Source organism: Equus asinus, chromosome 9, assembly GCF_041296235.1.
Source record: "Equus asinus isolate D_3611 breed Donkey chromosome 9, EquAss-T2T_v2, whole genome shotgun sequence".
NCBI classification, from domain to species: Eukaryota; Metazoa; Chordata; class Mammalia; order Perissodactyla; family Equidae; genus Equus; species Equus asinus.
Genome location: NC_091798.1, coordinates 75,994,435 through 76,016,638, shown reverse-complemented (window position 1 = coordinate 76,016,638; position 22,204 = coordinate 75,994,435). Strand labels below are relative to the sequence as shown.

The following is a 22,204-nucleotide window of genomic DNA, read 5'->3' as shown; positions in this document are numbered from 1 at the left end:
TTCTCTTGGTGATAAGTAAAAGCCCGTCAGAGATATTAAAGTTGATTGTATTCATCAGTTGATGTTTGACATATGTACTGAATCAGAATATTAAATATGGCCGAGTAGATAGAGCACAGGTTTTGATATTAAAAGGACCTGATTTCAGATCCCCACCTTGCTACCTAGTGGCTGTGTTCCCTGTAAGTCGCTTATCCTCTCTTAGCCTTACTTCCCTATGTATAAAATAAAATAAATGTAAAAACCCCTGTCTCCTAGTGCCGTGCTGAAGAATAAATGAGATAGTACATGTGGAGTTCTTAGCCCAGAGGCTAGCATGTAGCAGGTACTCAATAAGTGGTAGCTGCTAGAATAATAAAGTGTTCATCACAACTTCAGTATAGCCGTGTGTCACTTATGCTAAGCAAAAGTGAAGTGTACCCCCACGTCATTTAGGATTTGCACAAATACGGTACATTGAGGTAGCAGTGTTCGTACGTAGTAAGTGCTGTATTTGGAGCCTCACAATCAAGTAGAATAAACTTGTTTTACTGTAAAAATTCAGATTATTTTTAAAAAGATGAGTTCCATTCTCCAAACGTGGCTCCAGGCCTTGTGTTGCATAACCTCCTAGAGGAAATCCTGGAACTGATTTACAAGGGGTGGGAGAATTTGATTTCCTTCATGTTTCTAGAAACCAGTCGAGGATTTTCTGTTCGACATAGTTTTGAGAAGAAACGTGGCGTTGTTTCCTTGGAGCTAGAATGAGAGAGTTGTGCTTCTCTTTCCTAGTTTTCCCCTAGATCTGTAGCCTGTTTCTGGATCCTTGCCGTATATCCTTGGCAGTTTCTAAATAAATGTGGTTCAAATTCATTATCTGTAGCTCATTAGTTAGTATGTCTCTCTTGCACCCGCCCCTTTTTTGGCGCAGTTATATTATTATTTTATTTCTAGATCTTTTCCTGTTTATTAAAAATATTCCATAAAAAGCCGTGAGGTAATATATGCCGAGTTTTCTTGTGCAGGGTTTGAAGCTCTGATTTGTATTAAAAATAAAATTATTTTTAGTCTCTATATTCTCAATACCTCTGTGTTGATGATGCCAAAACCCATTTTCTCGTGACATTTTCCCTTACATGTTTCCTTTTTCCCTGTACACCTCCCCAGTAATTCTGGAATTCCAAACTATTTGGAATGTGAAGAGCAGTTACTTTTGATTTGTTCTCTCAGAGTTAAATGGCTGCTTAATATTGGTCCCACTTGTATTTAGCGTTTTCTTTTTTTTTATCCCATTCATCTGACTCTCCTCTTTCTTTGTTATACTCAGATACCCTGTTATATTTGTGTACTTTGAACTTGAATACTATAACAGATACAGTTGGAACGGAATGGGTTTTGTGGTTTGGGATTTGGAAATCAGCATAGAGCTCTGCTGGGAAGCTTTTCAATTTCTTGATCTGTGTCCCATTTCACTTCTCCCCCCTCTTACACTTTCTACAAAGATCAAGACCTTGCATTTGGTGTTTATATTCCATAGTTCGCCTATTTTTAAAAATTGTTTTACTCTTCCTTAAAAATGCTCTGTGCATCCCACTTTCACCAAGGCGTTTACACCTGAAAATTCTGCAGTTCTTGTTACTCTGAGTGCACTTGTAGGAAACGGGTGGGAAGGGAGGGTATGGGGAATCGGGAGAGGCCTTGCTGGGGGCACGGGAGGTACTAGTGAGAAGAAGCTCTCTCTGCAAAAGGGCATTGCTGTGTGAGGCTTTTCCAGAATTTTCCATCATAGGATAAAAGCTCTGTCACATGGATTTTGGTTGAGTGATTCAGACACTGTTAACCCTATTTTGGACTCATAGTTCAGAGTGCAAACTTTCATAGCCCAACAGTTTTTGGACCTATTAGCCACATCTAGCTGTCTACTTTCTTAATCTAGATTTATTACATCCTAGAAATACACACCAGAGACCATATGAAAGGACAAATAATGATTAATAGTTAACTGGAATATGAGAAAAAACCTACTTGTACATATTTGGCAGTGGTGTTTGGATATATAAAGATATTTTCCTTATATCAATAGTCACACAAAAACTGAAAAATTGTTTCTAAAATATCAAAGCAATTTAAGAAGTAGCATCTGTAATAAATTAGTTTGGCCCTAATTCTAAATATTAATATTATTAACTATAGTCCAAAAGTAAAGATTTCAAAACTGGAAAGATTTTTTCCTGAATTTTTACTTTACATGAGCAAAATACATGAATTGCAAATATATTCCTTACCCTGTTAGCGCCTTAGAAGACACAGTATCTTTTTGTGGAGGTATGTCCTCCCATACATGCTATACGTATACAGTACTGCCCAAGGATGGATAAAGTTGGAGATTATATTTGAGTTTTGAAAATATGGAACTCCACAGAATTCACACTGTACTACAATTCAGAACACTGAACAATCCTGCAGTGTCTAACTGGGTCACAGAAAATCCTTCGAAGCTTCCTAACTCATACTGATGCTCTTGCGTCTAATCCATAGTGTTACATTTTTGAAATTATTAGGTGATAAAAATATGGCATTATTTTAAAACAAAGTGCTTATTTTCAAGTACAAATGTTGAAAGAGGTTGCTTATTTCATCAGACTCTCAGGAATTCTGTAGAATTTTACGACTGTATCGTCGTCTAGGCTAAATGAAGAAGAATTTTTAAAAAAAGCTGGTGGGCTTCAAACATTTTTAATTTTATGTAGTTACTGTTTTAAAAAGTAAACTTCTTCGTATGAATTCTGAAAATTAAAATATAGCAAAGAATTTAAACAAAGATGTTACCATGTATTTCTTGATTGATTTGAAGACAAGCAGACTAAAGATTACTCTCTGCATTTTGGTTTAGGACATTTTTGACAGTGATTGGTACACCTCTCGAAATCTCATTGGGGGCGCTGACATCATTGTGATCAAATACAACGTAAATGACAAGTTTTCATTCCATGAAGTAAGAGACAATTATATTCCGGTGATAAAAAGAGCATTAAATTCAGTTCCAGTAATCATTGCTGCTGTTGGTACCAGACAAAATGGTAAGTATTTGATCTTCTTTTTTATAATGAGAGTGCAGGTACTGTATTCATTTTACACAGAGCTAAGTTTATTAATGATTAATACAGTTTAGGAAAAAAACCAAAATGGTTGTGGATTCCAATGCCAGCTGTTCTCTCTTCATCATGGGATAGGATAATGAGACATCAAAGGAAAGTGTTGCAAATTTCTGCTGTGATTCTGATGGTTACAAATTTGTCTTCTAAACTGCTCTTCTTCAGTAACGAAGGAAGTTAGTAATTGTGTTTTGTTTTGTTTTGTTTGAGGAAGATTAGCCCTGAGCTAACTGCTGCCAGTCCTCCTCTTTTTTTTTTTTCTGAGGAAGACTGGCCCTGAGCTAACATCCGTGCCCATCTTCCTCTACTTTATATGTGGGATGCCTACCACAGCATGGTGTGCCAAGTGGTGCCGTGTCCACACCCGGGATCCGAACTGGCAAACCCCAGGCCCCTGAAGCAGAATGTGCGCACTTAACTGCTGCGCCACTGAGCCAGTAATTGTGTTCTTTTGATATAGGAGAGATAGTAGGCTGATGCTGAGCACTGGAAAACTTTTTGTGTGTGTGTGAGGAAGATTGGCCCTGAGCTAACATCTTTGCCAATCTTCCTCTTTTTGCTTGAGGAAGATTGTTGCTGAACTAACATCTCTGCCAGTCTTTCTCTATTTTGTGTGTGTGATGCTGGTCCTTGCCTGGGATCCAAACCCGTGAACCCTGGGCCACCGAAGCAGAGTGCGTGAACTTAACCAATGTGCCACCGGGCTGGCCCCTGGAAAACTCTTTTTTGACAATCTAAAGGTCCATCCAGGTGGGAAGGGCAATTGTCCACATAAGGACGTGGGCTTGGGCGCTGGCCTTAGGTAGCTAGCAATGGGTGAGCTGAATTCTCTGACAACACTGCCCTAGGGGATGGATTATTTACTCTGTGGCTGATGGATCAGTTTGGTTCAGTCCGTTTCAGTAGTTGCCGCTATGCTTATTTTTGTCAGCTATCTCAGTGCCAACTCAATTCACTTTGATTTGGTGATGTTTTATAGTTCTTCTTAGTGGCATTCCCTCAGTAAAGCTGTCTTTAAAATTTTATTTTTATTCATTTATGTTTTGTACTTTTTTATTGAGGTGTAGCAAAGTAAAGGACAAAGTTCATTAATCTTAGTGTGCAGCTTAGAGCATGTTTACGCATATGTACACACATGCACCTTTCACACAGACCAAGATGGAGAGCCTCTGCAGCCCTCTGGAAGGCTCTCTCATGCCTCTTCCAGTTAATAACACCCCTCCCCAGAGGGAACTGCTGTTCCAACTTCTAATAACATAGGTTAGTTGTACCTTCTCTTGAACTTCATACAAATGGAATTATACAGTGTGTAGTGTCTTGTGTCTAATTTCAGTTAGCATGGTACTTTTGAGATTCATCTATGTTGTGCTTATCTATAATTTGTTCTTTTTATTGCTGCATATTATTGCATGATATGACTATGCCATAATTTTCTCACGCATTCCTTTGATGATGCTTAGGTTGTTACTTAGGAGTAGGATTGTTGGGTCATAGGGTGGGTGTATGTTTAGCATTAGAAGATCCAAATAAAGCAGGCTTGACCTTTCCTTGACCCCACATCCACTCTACTTCCCTATCTTTCGCATTGCTGGCCGTGATTCTTGAAAGAGTCATCCATGCTTCCTGAGCCCACTTCCTGGCTTCCCATTCATTCTTCAGTCCACCACAGTCTGACTTTGACTTTCACAATTACACTGAGTTTGTTCTCACTCGGGGTCACCAGTTATATGCTTATTGCCAAATTTAATACATTTTAATAACAATTCTCTCTTTGAAATGATTCAAACACACCTCTTGCTCCATTTAATAAAGCCACCCTTTCTTTCCCAGCTGTGCTAATTCTCTGTCTTCTTTACTGGCCCATCCCCTTCCCCCCACACCTGCACACTTACACGAACACTCCCTGTAGTTGTTGCCCAGGGTTCCATCCTTTGGTTTCACCTCTTCTTGCTGTTTACTTTGACCACGAACTCACTGATCCGTTGCCCTAGCTTCCCCTGGATAGACATTGATGATCACCCAGTCTGTTTCTCTGGCTCCAGTCTCTCTCCTGACCCTTATCTCCACAGACATCTTCCTCTTTCTGCTGAATTCCTTGTCTCAGTGAATGATGCCAAACCGATCCATTCATCCGAACTACAATCATCCAGCCCAGCTTTCTCTCCCATTCCCCATATCCAGTTGACTAAGAAGCTCTTTTGATTTTCCATTTTATATAAATCTCAGACTCACTGTTTTCTCTTCACTTTCACTGGCTGTCAGACCCTAGTCATTTAATTCTCTGTCATAGTGGCCTTTTTGGTCTCCTAAAGGGGCAGTTCCAGATTTTGTAGGAGCTGAAATGTATACAATTTTAGAGGTCCTTTGTAAGGAAAAAACTACAAAATTACAAAATTAATTTCAAATTGTAAAAGTACGTGTATGTACAAAAGTGAATATTTATTTAGAAAGAGAAAAGAAAGCACAACAAATTTTAAATCTAAAAAAGCTGTCAAATACCACAAATATATATTTTAAAAGTTTCTGTTATTTAACACCTTGACACTTTAACTTTTCTTGTATTTGTTGGGCTGCATAGTCTCTGATCACCTCTTCATATAATAACCACTTTTTGATATTTTCTGTAGAGAGAACAAAAGATCGTTTTTCTTCCAGCATATTTCTTCACTCTCCACATCTTTTTGGTGCTGGGCTCTACAGTTTGTGTTGTGTTCGTCTTTCAGCTTGGCATCTTAGTGTCTTGACACCAAATAAATCTGCACAGTGGGTGGCAAAAGCATTCCCGAAGGCCATTCATGTACCAGGACACTTAACCATACAAGGAAGTGATGACAGACACAAATAATATCTCACTAAACCTAAATTTAAATTCCCCTTAGCATGATCCCCAAAATGCCCATGGTTACTCCAGAGCTGCTCTCACAGTGAAGTGAGTTGGAGTGGAAAGAGACATGGTCTTAACCAAATGTAATTAAAATATCTTATTTTGCAAATTTTACAAAAGCATATAACCACGTAAAAGAATCTGGTGCTCAGGGTTCTCCCAGGGCTTTGGGAAGAACCCACAAGAAAAGGGCCTTGAAGCTTAAGCTTCATCAGCTTCATGTTAAATTGGCCCGTGGTCTCTTATTCCTGCATTGCCTCTTTCTGAAATAAATCCTCTGGGTATAATCATCTCAGAATACAAGTCAGATCATGACACTCAATGCTTAAATTCTTTAGAAACTTTCCTCTTTTCCCCTAACTTTTATTTGCTAAATTTCAAACCTAAGAAAATTGACAAAAGGACAATGAACCCCAGAAATTGCAAAGACACACACATGCGCGGATACACGCTTTTTCTCTCTACAACATTTGAGAGTAAATTGGAAACATTATGGGATCTCTTCAGTCCTAATTACTTAAGCCTGTATCATCTAAGAACAAAGCCCTCCTCCTATTAACCAGAATGCAGTCAGTCATCACTCAAGAAATGTAACTGTTATCTATTATACTATTATTTAAAATATAATTCATATTCATAATTCCCCGGTTGTTCCAAAGCTTTTTCCAATCCAGGATGAAATTAAGGGTTACTTATTGCATTTAGTTGTCTTGTCTCTCTAGTCCCTTTTAATCCAGAAGAGTTCCTTAGCTTTTTTGCTGGGGTAGGGAGGCATGAAGGAGGTGTCTTTCATGACATTCACATTTTTAAAGAATCCAAACCCATTATTTTGCATAAGTCCTTCAGCTGTGATAACTGTGGTTGCAAAATAGTGATTTTCTATCATCCCTTCTACACTTATTACTTGGTATTCTTCTGTAAATAGAGCCTTCCCTTCTCTCTGCTACTACATCTTTCTTTTAGAATCATTTTGATTCATGGGTTTGTTTTTTAAGTTCAATACTTTATAATCTCTTCTCCTCAGTATTCTTTCTGATGTTCACATTACCCCAACTTTTCCCAGAGGGAGCCTCTTCAAGCTGGCTTCAATTAATTTTTGAGTCTTTCCTTATTTTCTGGCATGAGATGTTCCAGGCTCACCTTAGACTGTGCCTACCCCAGCCCTGGAATCAGTTATTTCTTCAGGGAGCCTTGGTTTCTTTTAATGAGTAATGGGATTTAGAAACCAAGATCTGGGCTCTGGGGGTGCTCATTACTTTAGGTGTCTTTGCCTCTAGATACTTTCATTGGATAGAGCCATATATATGTGTATTTTAAATCATGGATTCCCACTGATGCCCTCACTCCAATCCAGTATTCGTATCCACTTTAATAGTTTTCTATTGTAAAGTCTTATCTGAAATACAAGATCCTTCATGATGTAGCCCCTGACTAATTCTAGGACCTTGTAGGACTCAATCCTCTGTGGCTTATATACCCATCACACTAAACTACTTGAAGAGCTTAATGTCTTTCTTTAGATCTGGCAAAGTCAACTTTCTAAATTCTTCAGATATCACTTTCCGTCCATTTTCTCTATTCTCTCATTTTGGGTCTCTTGTTAGACTAATGTTGAAATTTCTGGATCTCTCCTGCATGTCTCTAATCTTTCTTTTATATTTCCTATTCCTTTATTTCTCTGTGTTGCATTATAGGAGAATTCCCTGGGCATTTTTTCTAGGTCACAAATTAGTTCTGCTGGGTCCGTTCTGCTATTCTGCTTTAAAATTTCAACAGCTTTTCATATCCAAGATCTCAAGTTGATTTATTTTTCATGATTTCTTGTTCCTATTTTAAGGATGCAAATACTTAAAAAAAAAAAGAAAAAAAGAACCTTCTTTCAATTAATTATCCTTATTTTAAAATTCTGTTTTGATTGGTCTATTAAATCTGGTTTTGAGGGGAGCGTACCAAGTCTTCCCATTTGATGAGATTTTATTTCATGGTATGGATGCTTCTCAAATGTTGGGTAATTCTTAATTTCCCTAGTTTTGTAGTTTAGATACTCTGTTGAATTGATGCCTTCCTCCTCCTCTGCCCAACAGCTCTCTGGGGTAGGGGTGAGAATATACTCAGGATTCACAGGCCTGGCTGCTTCCACTGGGGTGCTCGGCCTAGTCTCCGCTCTGTTGCCCTTGGGCCGCCTCCTTGCTTCTGCATCCCATTGCTGAGCAGGGAGCACTTTTGATGTTGCCACAGTGCATGAGATCCTGCCTATACTCTGAGCTTCAGCTTCCCTCTTTGGTCCTGTGCTGTCTGCCGTCAGCCTCTCAGGCACTCCTAGTTTCTGGGCTAATGAGAATCTCTTCTCTAATTTTTGAGTGTTGCTGTATGTGCACACCTCCCTTCCTCCTTCTCTGTCTTCCTCCCTCCTCCGTCCCTCCTTTCTTCCTTCCTTTCTTCCTTCCTTTCTCCCTTCGTCTTTCTCCCCCTCCCCCTTTTTATTTCATCACTTTTTTGGTTTGGCAGGGAGGGGAGATTGCAGTGTGGGCTTAGCTTGCTATCTTGAAACTGGAAGTGACGCTGTGTTCCCTTTTTTCTCACATCCGGGCCTCTGCATATGCTATATCCCCTGATCAGAGTGCCTCTCTACACAACCCCTATGATGTCTGCGGAGCAAATTCATACTTGTCCATTAAATCGTTACCTCTTCTGTGAAGCCTTCTATGGTCCCCTCAGCAGAGTTAATTTCCTCTCTTCTGTTCCCATGGTGATTCTGTACACCTTTATTTTAGTACTTATTATATTGTGTTATAATTGTTTGCCGTCAAGTCCATCTTGGCTCCGTTGACTATGAGCTTCTTTTATCTGTGTATCCTTATATCCCTAGTATTTGATGGTAGGTGCTCAGTAAATATGTGTTCATTGAGCGGCCGAATGGTTTTATGAGTATACATAAGTGAAAAAAATCACTTTCACTAACAAGATGAAATTAATTTACCATATAAGATGTGATCACAAATCTAAACCTGGCTATTTAACTCATGGACATTTATTGTACCCCCCCCCCCCGCCTATCTCTTGAAATACAGTGGTCCCCCCTTATCGCCATTTCACTTTCCATGGTTTCAGTTAAACCAAGATTAACCATGGTTCGAAAATATTAATTGAAAATTCCAGAAATAAACAATTCATAAATTTTAAATTGGTATGTCATTCTGAGTAGTGTGATGAAATTTCGCATCATCTAGCTCCATCCAGCCCCGTGATCGTGAATTGTCTCTTTGTCCAGCGTGTCCCCGCTGTATAGCTGTATACTGCCACCCACCCCTTTATCACTTGGTAGCCGTCTTGTTATCAGATTGACTGTCACAGTATCGCAGTGCTTGTGTTCAAGTAAGCCTTATTTTACTTAATAATGGCCACAAAGCACAAGAGTAGTGATGCTGGCAATTCGAATGTGCCGAAGAGAAGCTGTAAAGTGCTTCCTTTAAGTGAAAAGGTGGAAGTTCTCAACTTAATAAGGAAAAAAAAAAAGGTATGCTGCGGTTGCTAAGATCTACATAACTTTTATTACAGTATATTGTTATAATTGTTCTATTTTATTATTAGTTATTGTTACTCTCCTACTGTGCTTAACATAAATTAAACTTTATCATAGGTATGTATGTACTGTATAGGAAAAAACCTACTATATATAGGGTTTGGTACTATCCAAGGTTTCAGGCCTCCACTAGGAGTCTTGGAACGTATCCCCCAGGGATAAGGGTGGACGGCTGTACAAGAAACCGTGCTGGGTGTTCTCCTCTGGTAGCTCCTCTCTTGAACTCTTTTAGAATTAGTTCAGCAAACACTATCAGTCTCATTTCTTTCCTTTGTGATACATGTTTTGACAAGCTTGACTGTGTGTATATCTTCTTCATCATCTATGGCTCTGAATAAATTTTTGGCTTTTACTAAATCTCGAATCTATCTTTAAAGTAGAAATTTTTTTCCAAACATGCCTAGGGTGTATTCATCACCTGAAACTCCTGAAAATTCGCTTCCTGTCTTCTTTTCTTTGTGAAGTTCTGATAGAGCCTACTACATTGCTAGGCTAGAATTCTTAAAAGGATTTCTAAAAGTTTCAAGCATTGGCAACATTGTAAGAATCACCCTATAGGTTCTGAAAGCCACTGCTTTGAAAAAGATGCCATTCATTTGAATTCCAGAGTTACATTGTGTTTGCTTTAAAAAAATAGACATTTTGTGATAACATCTTAAAAGACAATATGTAAGAAAGAAAAAAACTACAGTAACACTGTAGAAGTGTAACATTCTAATTCACAGAGTCCCCTGACTCTGAGGTAGGCTCACAGGAGTGAGCTCCTGAAGAAGGCGCCGTGATTTAAAATTCTTTTGGGTCCTCTGATTGTTCCTGATGAAATGCTTAACGAAGATTTATTTAATCCATAAATGTTGGTTGATTCTCCTACCCAACACATAATGACTAGGCATTTTTCCTTTTGAATGCATGTAAACAAAAGAAATGTCTTCTGTGTCGTAGAGGAGACATAAGGATTAGGTATAAGGAGGAACTTCCTAGGCATGTGTGTCAGGAAGATGCTTATGACTACACATGATGGAAAACCCCCCTCAGCTGAGTTAAACCTGAAATTAATTGTATTTTCCCTCAAATCAAGATTATTTGTTAAAAACTATTTCACACTATGTTCACTTAATTTTTCACTTGAAACATTACTGACTTTGCTTTATTTTTGTCTAGAAATAAAGTTTAATGAGATGATCTGCCTACCCACCCCATTCCATCAACATAAGGAGAGCTTTGTGGACATAAGAAGGACTCTGTCTTTAGAAACCAAAGGCACCGTTTATGAAGGCTTTGTAAAGAATGTGAAATACCAATGTGTTATTTTTCAAGATAGGCAAAATTTTGTATGAAAACTATATTTGCTCCAAACCTAAAATGATCTTTAAAAAAGTAAATGCAAAGACTCAGATGAGAATTTATAGCATAATTTAGAGAACCCAAACTTAATTTTTAAATCATGTATCTTTGAAATTAATAATTCTTTGCTCAAACTACATTTTTATCTTATTTTTTGATGTCCCTTTATCAGGGGGAACAAGTAACAGTTTTGTTGTTTCTCCATCTCTTAACACGCAGAGAAAGTTGGACAAGTGACGTGACTTCTCTGAGCCTCATTTTCCTTCTATGTAAAATGAGGAAGTGACTTCATGGTTTCTGAGCTCTAAAATGCTTTCAGTGAAGCTGAAATTATCTAAATCGTGTGTGTAGTACGCACATGCACTAACTATCCTTGGTATACACCCTATATGTGTGTATATGTGCTCCATCTATATGCAGTTCCTTGCTAGGGAGTGTGTCGTGTGTGCTGTAGGGAGTTGCCCAAATGCCCTTTCAAGGCCATTGTACTTACTCCCTCAGTTACTGGGCCTCTTGGCTGCTGATGGCTCACAGCTGAGTCCCTTTCCAGGCATTACCCTCTGCTGATAGAAGCTGTTTGCCCAAGGTTGTGTCCCCTCCATGCAGGCAGCCCTCCTCTAATTCCTGGTGGATTTAGGGATACAAAGGCCCAGCTGCCTTTCCCCAAATGGGGAACCACTCTAGAGCTCCAGAGCCCCTTGTAGAATCAGCTGAGGTCCCGGTTGCAGCTATATTGCAGTTTGCATTTTTCCTCTGCCCAGTCCTACTTCCCTCACTCCTCAGAAGAGTTGATCCCAAGATCACCGCCCAGTAAACCTCCTGCACACCAGTCTCTATCTCAGAGTCTGCTTCCCAGGGAAGCCAACCTACAACAACATGCGTTTCTAGAAATGGATTTACCTTCTTTTGGCTGCCTTTTGAACAATGACATATCTGATGTTGTGGCATGAAACAAAACAAACCTAGCTGATGGATACAGGTTGAACGTATGTTTTTAGCCTCATTAAGGAGTGTCCTTATAGATAGGTTGATGTACCAGTTTCCCAGCCATAGATCTGTACATGATACAACCATGAATATTGGGACAGTTCACATTTTGAGTAAATACTTTTTATTCCTTCAGTTTTTTAATTTTTTAATCTTGAAGAAAAAGATAAAGAGGGTCTGAATTTGGTCTCTGCAATTGAATGCTTTAGAGTCTAATAATGGAAATGTATGGATTAGTAAGAATGTACTTTATATGAAATCTACAAAGAGAGTGGCAATTTTGCAGCCTCAAAGAGTCAGGTCAATTTGGAGACTCTGTTAAAATAAAACTATAAGGCCTATTCAAACTTGGTGAATATATTTAAAGTTCCTTACAAAAAAAAAAAACCAACCCACTGTTTTCCATAGTTTCTAAGGGCAATCAAGTTGTTAAATTTGTATTGATACTCAGGATGTCAAGGTTGTGTAAAAGAAAGCAGGCCTGCCATTATTGGCACTTCGGTCTAATTACTATAATAGCCTTGGTAATATCCATTCACCTATTTTTAAATTCTTCTATTTTCTAAAACACTGTTCATCCTTCTTGCAGTTAAAGCTTGTTTATTTTAGGGACTTTTCTATTATCATCGACATTTTTCATTCAGAGTCTAGTGAATAGTGGATGTACAAAATGCCCTTGAACTGTGGTTCTGGTATGAGCTCTTAATTTGTTGTTTAATGTTCAGGTTGTCTCTGTACATTTTTTTTCCTGTTTAATTTCAAAGCTCTTTGTTACTCACGTTCGTTTTCTCAGAAGAATTACCTTGTACGTGCCCACTGTGTACCTCAGACCGGGGGAGCTGTGTCAGCACGACGGAAGGGATCCAGCTTGCTAAGGAACTAGGCGCTACCTATCTGGAGCTGCACAGCCTTGACGATTTCTACATAGGAAAATATTTTGGTGGAGTGGTGAGTGGAAATTCTTGTTACATAAATTAAAGTCGTTTGTCAGGTTGGCTCTTTAGCTATTTTCCAGAACGTCAATTACAACTTTCATTTTAAAAGCATGATTTGTTTCAACCTTGAGAAGTAAAATAAGAGTAACTAGAAAAAGAGTTTTTTCAGAGTAAAATTACGATTTTATTTTTGTCTCCAAATGAAACACTTCCTATTGTCTAATAGGATATTTGATGATACTTTATTAGTCTTTGTCGCACATAACAAAAGCATGTTTACTTACACAAACCTGTGATGTCGGTTTTGATAGTAATCTTTATACAGCTCAGTGAGCCTGGCAACCTGAACCAGAGGGCCCTGAAGGTTCTCTTTCATTTCTGTTTGCCATCTGAAAAGAATAATTTTTCTTCTCTATGTGTGCTTCGGCAAGATTTCTTGTACTTCTGGACTTGGTGTAGCTCAAAAATATCCAGAGGAGCTACTGATACAAATAGCTTCTTGTTGGATATGTGGGGAGCCAGAGCTTGCTGCTGTGTTGCAGTGGTGTTTACTGGGTCCTGTGGGCATTTTGAGGCCCTTCTCAGCACACAGCACCTACCCTACAGTATTCGGACTGCATGGACTAGGTCCTTGGAGAAGACTGTGGACTTGTATCATTTAAGTATTAACTGACTTTGGAACTATCTTTCCAACTCTCTAAGAAGTGACTTCTTTAAACAGACAAATCTAGTAAACATGGATAAGAGGTTTAAACCAAAGTAAACCTTACATTAAGCAGGAGCACTTCGGTCTTCTCCATCAGTGCCCTAGCTCTTTGTCAAGGACTCTTTCCAATATGCCAGAATATTCATTATGTAGATTCCTGTAGAAATGTTGAGGTTTCCACAGATGACTATCGAAATTTCATTTGTTCATTTCTTGGAGTTGCTACACTCCAAATAAGAACCAAAAATAAAGTAAGAACCAAATATAAATGATTCTGACTTCTCGCAAATGTAATTGGCTGTTATTCACCCAGTAAGGGAAAGAAACATTAATAATACAGCATTAAGGAAGATATGCTCACAATATTAATATTATCAATTACTGTAAGAAACTTTTGTCTTATTTATTGGTAGTGATAGGCAGTGGCTAGAAAGGTAGAGAGGGGTGGAATCTGATTTTCCTGTCAAGCAGATTACATTTTAGTGGTTTTAAAAATAAATCTTAATTTGGTCTAAGAATCTTGCATTTCCCTGAAATACCTAGGGAGTTAGGGGAAAAAATGTAGTTTGGTTTCATTTGTTGGAGAGGAAGTGGCTGGTTCTCTTGGGGGCCTTAGGTCTCCTTGTCCCCCATTTTAGAATCAGTCTTCCCACCTCCCAGCTCCCATTTTCCCATCCCTCTCTTCTTTCCCCTCCTTGTTTCTCTTTGTTCCTAATGCCTAGTTTTGCAGTTAGGGTTGGCGGCATGAGGAATATTGAAGATGTGGTCAAGGTGGGGAGAAAGACATGGTGGTCTCTTTTTTCCTTAACTCACAACTTGATGAGAATGTGGAAATAAGATCAGAATGATCTGTTTTCAGACTCTTGAGTAGTAAAGTACAACTGAGATCTTGAGTGTAAGAAATAATGGCATTTTCAAGAATATGGATGGAGATGATGTCAGACTGAAAGGAGCATTTAAAATCTTGTGTTTAAGAGTCAGGGATGAAGATCTGGCAAGAGGGGCAGGTGCCTCCAACTTTTAAAGAGCCCCATCTGGTCGTCCTCCAGTTACACTCCTCCCCACAGGGCACGAATTGATGGGGCCCCTTCTAGACCTGCACCATCCAATATGGTAGCCACTGGCCACATGTAGCTATTTGTATTTAAATCAATTTTTAAAAATTCAGTTCTTCTGGCGCACTAGCCACGTTTCAGGTGCTCCGTAGCTACATGTGGCTAGTGGCTACTGTACTGAATAACACAGATATCACAGATATAATTTCCATCAACACAGAATAGAAAGTTCTATTGAACAGTGCTGTGACCATGCTCCAAAATCCAGGACCCCAGAATTCTCTGATGAGCCGGCCCTGAGTCTGTTGCCCCGGCCTATGCAGGCCTCTTTACTAGGTCTATCCTCCTGAAGGTGGACCACATTGCTGCTGTGTACATCCCTAGGTCTGAGAGGTGGCCGAGGGGTGACTGCTTTTGAGGAATGGGAAAGGGGAAAGTGAGTGGAGCTTGGATATGTGAGTGTGGATGTCTACTTGTTTGCATGAAGATCCTCAAGGTGTGGGATGGAGCAGGGATGAGGAGAGAAGGGGCAGTCTTGGGGCCCAGGAGCTAGGGCCCAGCTTTCCCTGTGCCACATGAAACTCCAAGGAATCTGAGAATTTAAATCCGAACCTAGCCTACCAGACTTTTGTGATGATGTATTTGTCAGAGGAGGATAGAATATTTTTTACATGACAATTTGTTTTCTTGGTTTGTGATATTTAAATATTTGTGAATGTGGCATGTGATCCTCCATTTGTACTTTTGCCCCAGGCCTCATAGTGTAAGGCACAGGCCTGGAGCTGTGTAAGTGCATGTGGTGAAGATTTTTAATTTATAACATAAAGGATATATTTCAAAGTAATTTTATTCAAGAAAAAAATAGAGCAGATGTGAACTTCCCTGGCTGATAGGAGCATCTGTGACATAGAGCCAGATCTGTCCTGCCTTCAATTTTTCTAGTATTAACTGCTTTGGGTGCCACGAGACAGTTATTGACAGTCACACAGTTGTACTGCTTGGCTTTCTTGATTATTCAAGAGAATAAAGAGTTCTTCTTGAATGGATGGTTTATTTATGGTTAGACAAGGCACAATCTATTCTACTTGATGCATTTTTTTAAATAAAAAAATTGTTGAAAAGTGCTAAAGCATACATGTAAATAGTACTGTCATTAAAAAATATTTGGCAAATGTGATTTGGGGTATAAATTGTCATGTCAGATAGATAGTTTCTTGGCACTTTAATTAAAATTTGATTCATCTTTTAGTTGGAGTATTTCATGATTCAAGCCTTAAATCAGAAGACAAGTGAAAAAATGAAGAAAAGGAAAATGAGCAGCTCGTTTCATGGAATTAGACCACCTCAGCTTGAACAACCAGGTGCGTTTATAACCCATGTCTAGACTTTCAGTTGATATTTATTATAGATCATTTCATAAGTCCTAGAGCAATTGTCCTCAAATTTGAGTATGTTCAGGACTCACCTGACATTCTTCTTCGGGAAATCTGGGATGGGGCCCAGAATCTGCTTTTCAAATAAGCTTCCCTGGTGATTCTGAAGCAGGCGGTACTTGGACTATATTTTGAGGAATACTGGCTTAAAATCTTGAGCCTATCAATTCTTAAAAAAATAATATGTGTGGTGGAGAGCTGTTCCAGATTAAAGTCTGATGAGAAATAACAACCAAACACACTGCATGACCCTTGGTTGGCCACTTGTTCAATAAAAACATCTAAAAGACTTTCTTGTGACCGTTGGGTAAAACTTTAATATCGACTGGAAATTAGATGATATTATGGAATTACTGTTAATTTTCTTATGTGTGGTAATGGTATTGTGGTTAATGGAAGAATGTCCTTATTCTTAGGTGAATGAGAAAGAGCCGAAGTATCCTGATAATTACAACTTACTTTTAGATGGTTCAGCAGTATGAGTGTGTGTGGATGTGAGTGTATCTATCCATCAATAAGGCAAAAAATGACAAAATGTTAATAATTGCAGAATCTAAGTGAAGGATATATGTGTGCCCGTTGTATCATTCTTTCAACTTTTTTCAATGTTTGAAAATGTTCATAATACGAAGTCAGAGGAAAGTAAAATAAATAAAATTACATCAACTGTTATCAGAATTTTTTGCTTAATTTTGTGATAGAAATAGAATAGTACTCTATCCAGATCAATTTGTTATGGATATTGTTTTAAAAAGTAGGGACTTGATAAATATTTGCTAAATGAATGGATGTAAATAAAAATCAGGAGAATGTAAATTAGGATAGGAGGTCAACTCCAGGTTTAAAAAAAAAATGCAGATATAGAGACCATAAATGACCCACGCTTGGCTTTGAGTTTCTGGTGTGCAAAGTGAGAGGGGAGACATGGTCTGCTATGTAGCAAACACAAGCGCTTTAAATACTTTCTGCATGAGAATATGGGTGAGGAAGAAGCCAAGTAAATAATGTAGATAGATTATTCTTTTGTTCTTTTTAATCAAAAAGAGAAAATACACCAGTTCCTCAGAGAAGCAAAGCCCTTCATGTCATTTAGCATTAAAAGAAATTTCTCATGTTGGTCTTCATTTGGGGGCACTAGGTGATAGTGTGGACAGGGCCTTCAAAAGCATCCTGTCGGCAAGGCAGTCTCAGCTCTCACAAGGCTGCTGCTTGTACCCTTGTGTTAGGAGAGCTGTGTTATTTCGCAGAACATTACCCAGGGCTCCAGGACGACACAGGTCTGGGTACACATTCATTCTGGGGCTGACTTGTTCTGAGGGCAGATGCTGCGCTCTGGGCACGTGGCTTTCAGGCATTTCTCAGCCTTTAAGGTTCTGTGAAGGTGCCTCAGGCAGTGGAGAGGAGGGCGGGTGAGGCAGAGTTCAGGCAGAGCCCCTCCTCCGAGTACCTTGTTCCTGTCTGTTTTATAGACTGGAGTTTTGCTTTAGAATAAAGAATTTTTATTGCTAAAGCAGTTTGAATTCCTCTGATTTGGAGGATTGCATGTTCTTCAAGCAACCCTTCATAGATAACGCTTTCCTCAGCTCAGCTTTGGGTAAAAGTTAGACAGCTGACATTTTCCCGTTAGGATCTATGATCAGGCTCTAGGGCGTGGTCCACTGTGTGGATATGTTGAATTGATGAAGGGCTAGTCAGTCTTTGCTGGTGGTCAAACTAGGAAATGGCAAGTTACTTCATCTTTTGGAAATTAAGGAGCCTAGTTAACACTCTACCTGAAGTGTGCTGAGGGGAAAAAGCTGGTTTGGGGCAAACATATTGTTTTACTAGGAGAAAAGCAATATTAATTTTAGGATCAAAATAAAATGGTGAAAATGGTTTCCAACAGTCGAGTCCAAGACTCAGAGCCCTGGCTTTGAGAGGCTGCAGTTTTCACAAGCTAGCCCTCCACCTCCACTTCCCGTCCCCGGAGGATAACGACCTCACTTGTGAGGTTGGCTTCTTCAGAACTTATTCAGCAATTTGTTTGAAATTTTTGTCGGGCGAAAGTAAAGAATGATGACTACCAGCACACTAAAGTTCAGTGTTTGGAGAAATATTTTATTTTGGGACACACAAATAGTGAGAAATGCCATTTTATTGCTCTGTATGGCATTAGTATGTTTTTCATTTGCACTATAAAAAATACAGTATTTCCGTATGCCTGTGTTATCCCTGGATAATTAGTTTACATATGTTTATTATCAGGTTAAGCTATACAAAATTGCTATTTTTGTAGGTCAAAAATGGCCAAACAGTGGCAATTTCATATGGTTTAACCTAATGTTAAAAAATATTGTTTTGTTATGTTTAAAATAAACCTGAAATGATTGGATCTTTAGACCTAAAAAATAGTTTGTTATTTTTATTTTCTTTTTTTGAAACAGAAAAAATGCCTGTCTTAAAGGCTGAAGCATCGCATTATAACTCTGATTTAAATAACTTGCTGTTCTGCTGCCAGTGTGTGGATGTGGTATTTTACAACCCAGATTTAAAGGAAGTTGTAGAAGCCCACAAGATTGTTCTCTGCGCCGTAAGCCATGTTTTCATGCTGCTTTTCAATGTGAAGAGTCCTGCTGACATTCAGGATTCCAGCATCATCCGAACTACCCAGGATCTCTTCGCCATAAACAGAGATCCTGCCTTTTCAGGTGCTAGTCAGGATTCTCCAGGCAACCCACCATTACGAGTCATTGTTAAAGACGTCCTCTTCTGTTCTTGTTTATCGGACATTCTGCGCTTCATTTATTCAGGTATCTTGTCAAATGGTTCTGGTGCATTCTCTTGAACTTTTGAAGTGAAGTATGCCTGTGGTCCTCAGGTGAATTGGTTAGTTTTGGTTAGTTCTTCTTCCTACCACCTGAGGCAAAGATTATGCATGAAATAGTCTTTGTTTATATACAGGAAGTGGACCAAGCTTTCTATCTTCCTTACAAATACTTGCCTTGGTTTAAAATCTACTTGTAAAAACAATAGTCTCTTTACCTACTGAGCATGTGTGTTAGTATTTTATTTAAAAAAAAATATCCAGAATGTGAAAATATAGGCATTTCTTGTCCAGTTTAACTTTAAAGAAATAATGTTTTTCAAGTGTATGTGAATATAAGTGTCTACATCTTAAAACCTAGCTATTTATTCTCCTTTCTGTCTGACTCTTTGATTTTGGAGGGAATTGAGGACAGAAGTTAGCAAGGTCATTGCATTCAGGTTAGGGACTGGAAAAGGTATTTAAAGATAGTTTAGCCTGAGATCTGATCAACTTTGGCTATAACTATTTTAGACTTTATTTTTTTTTCTTACTGTGCCCTTATATTTTCAAGATTCAACTTGGCAATTATTTTTCTTCTTGTCCTTTTAAAAACTCAATAGCAACTATATTCTAAAGAACAGAAGTTTTATCTAGTCATGAGCAAATTGAAGGTGTCATATCTGAGGGTCCCATATAAGAATGGAAAAGAATGGATGTAAAATGGTTTTTAAAGTAAGCATCTAAACATAAAATTTCTGAGAACTTTTTCTCTTCTTTAATTTTCTTTTCCCACTTGGAATCATTTGCTGATGAAATATTAGATTAAGGTCATTCCTTCTCTGGAATGTATTAGGTGAAACATTTATAATCTGTTTTTAGACTTCAGAATTGGGGGCAGATAGGAAGTTTGTAAAGGTTTTCAAATAAAAAGTGTCATTTCATGTAGGTAGGAAAGTTTTGGGTAGCCTTCAGTTGAAATGATTGATATTAAAGATAAAATTTTACTTATTTCATTTGGGTTGTGGTTGTATAATTTTATAAGTGAAAATAAAAATTAATGGTTGTGAAAAATACAGTTACAGCATGCAGATTTAAGTGGATTAAAAATGTATATATGTTAGAGTAGAATATAGTGGTGGGTCTTAAATCCTTCGTTCAGTGACTGTTGGCTTGGAAAAGGCATAAGAAACCACTGCTACAGAGCGTTCCAGCACAGTGCCTTCAACATGGCCGCTTTTCTGTGTCAGCTGAATTAATGAGTAGACTCTAGCAGCTGTGAATCATCATATGGCTAAACCAGACTAGGTAAAGACTTCAGTTAGTACTACACATTTTTGTGTTTAAACTTAGAATCTCACAATTCAGAATTTAAGACTAATGTTGAAAGACCAAAATGTATACTGTTAAAAAAAAGTCTTTAATGCTATGTTTGGAGAACTATAAAGGAAGTGTTTGGCTTTTCTTTTCAATGATCTTACTGTTGAAATTATGAATTATTCACCAAGTTTCCCACAATATCCATTGAGTACTTTCAAAGACACATGAACACTTTGAGGTCAGTTATGTCCTCTCTAACGTGGTAGCAGTAAATAGCTAGACGTACCTCCAGTGACGGCACCTGATTGTCTTTCTCCTAGGGAGTGATTTTTTTTAAATTGCAAAATTAATACATGCAGATGGAATAAAGGGGGAAAGAAAAGAAAAATAAAATTTCTCCTCATCTCCTATTCCCCTTCCCCAGAGTCAATTATCTCTCATAAGTATTTTATGTGTTCACTCTAATGCTATTTGAAAGAATTTAATATATTGGGATATTTGCATTCAGGAAAATGTCATCTTTGGTAACTGCTGTTTTTCAGGAACCACAGGTAATGTCCCCTGACTGGAGCATGCATGGGAAGTGATGGCTCATAGGAGATGAGGCTGGCAAGGCCCGTGGGAGCTCTTCCTGCTGTTCTTAGAAGCTGTTCTAGAATTTTAAGCATGATCAGACTCAGTTTTAGAAAGCTCATCTCTGGTGATAGTAGAAGGATGGAATAGAGCAGACAAGACAGAAGTCGAGTCAGGAGGCCCTGTTACTCTGGAGATCAACCTCAGGAAGGCCAATACTCTGACAACAGGTGGTTGGTGTTGGGGCTGGTCCATCATCTGGACCAGTGCTTTTCAAACCTTAAAGTGCAAACAAGTCAGCTGGGGATCTTGCTAATGTGCAGATTCTGATTTAGTAGGCCCAGGTGAGGCATGAGATGCTGCATTTCCAACAGCCTCAGGTGATGCTGATGCTCTGGACCACAAGCAGCTGCAACACCTGTGCTGGGAAGAACTGGGTACCAGCTATCGTCAGGGAATAAGGGCTTGGAATTCAGCACAGAGGACCAGGAGAGGAACCCAGTTATCAGTCTCAGGGCACAAAGTCAGGGGTCAGATGCAAGACTGACTGATGTGGAGCTTTTTGGCGCTGGGGCTGTCGGTGCCGTGTTGTAGCCCTGGCCTGAAGTTGGGGAGAGCAGATGCTTAGTATTTGGGTGGAAACTAAGCGGGCCTGGGAATAGGATTCAAGGGCAGAGGGCACGATGGCAAGGAGAGCTACAAGCCCTTGACCAGTCCAGAGCATGGGCTTCCTAATCTGCCACAGAGCTCTTGCACTTCTGCTCTGTCCTTGTGTGTCACAGTCCAGACAAGAGGTGGTGTCAGGTATGAGCAGGGCCACAGGCCATTGACCTGGGGCTACAGGGAGACGCTGATTCTGGTTGAGCAGAAGGGAAAATGAATGCTTGAGCAGGTACCTATTAGTTATTCTTTAATTATTTACAGAGTATAACCTCAGACTCAAGGAAAAGTGACTTTAAGTCATTTTTAAAGAGATGTTAAAGCTGTATTTGCACAGTAATGAAAATTATGAAAAATGCAAAAAATTTAAGAGAAAAGAAATCAAATAGATTTCCACTCTCAAATATCTGAACATTTATTGATGTTTTGTTTTACCCTCTAGTCTTTGTTTATGAACAGGTTACTGTTTTTTAAAAACATATTTTTATCAAATCAAACAAAAAATTTAAATCTACATTTTTTTCTCAGAGACTTCAATAAAGAGGCCAGGCTTGTGTGTCTTTTTGGTTTGTTTTTCTTGTTCTTGACGTTGAACATTTAAAAATTTTTGAACAGCGCACAAGTTTTAAGACCCAGTTATGCAATGGTTTCCTCGCAGAAGCCCCGGCCTACCCACCAGTTATGGCAGGGACCGTAGGAGACAGGAGCCGTTTGTGCTCCTGTCAGCTGGGTTGGTAAGAGAGGTAGAACTCCGTGACATGGCATGCTCAGGAATATTTGCCCTGAGCAAACATGGGCTGAAAAGCCA

At 38.8% G+C, this 22,204-nt stretch overlaps 1 protein-coding gene across 1 annotated transcript in view; it reads left to right on the top strand.

Annotated features, from left to right (window-relative positions):
- The window catches only part of RHOBTB3 (Rho related BTB domain containing 3), a 52,911-nt gene that overhangs the window by 2,692 nt on the left and 28,015 nt on the right, over positions 1-22,204 (top strand). The window contains exons 3-6 of the mRNA XM_014867549.3: positions 2,873-3,059; positions 12,726-12,880; positions 15,878-15,989; positions 18,485-18,850. Of these exons, the coding sequence (XP_014723035.1) occupies positions 2,873-3,059; positions 12,726-12,880; positions 15,878-15,989; positions 18,485-18,850 (820 nt within the window). The remainder of the gene's footprint in view (positions 1-2,872; positions 3,060-12,725; positions 12,881-15,877; positions 15,990-18,484; positions 18,851-22,204) is intronic.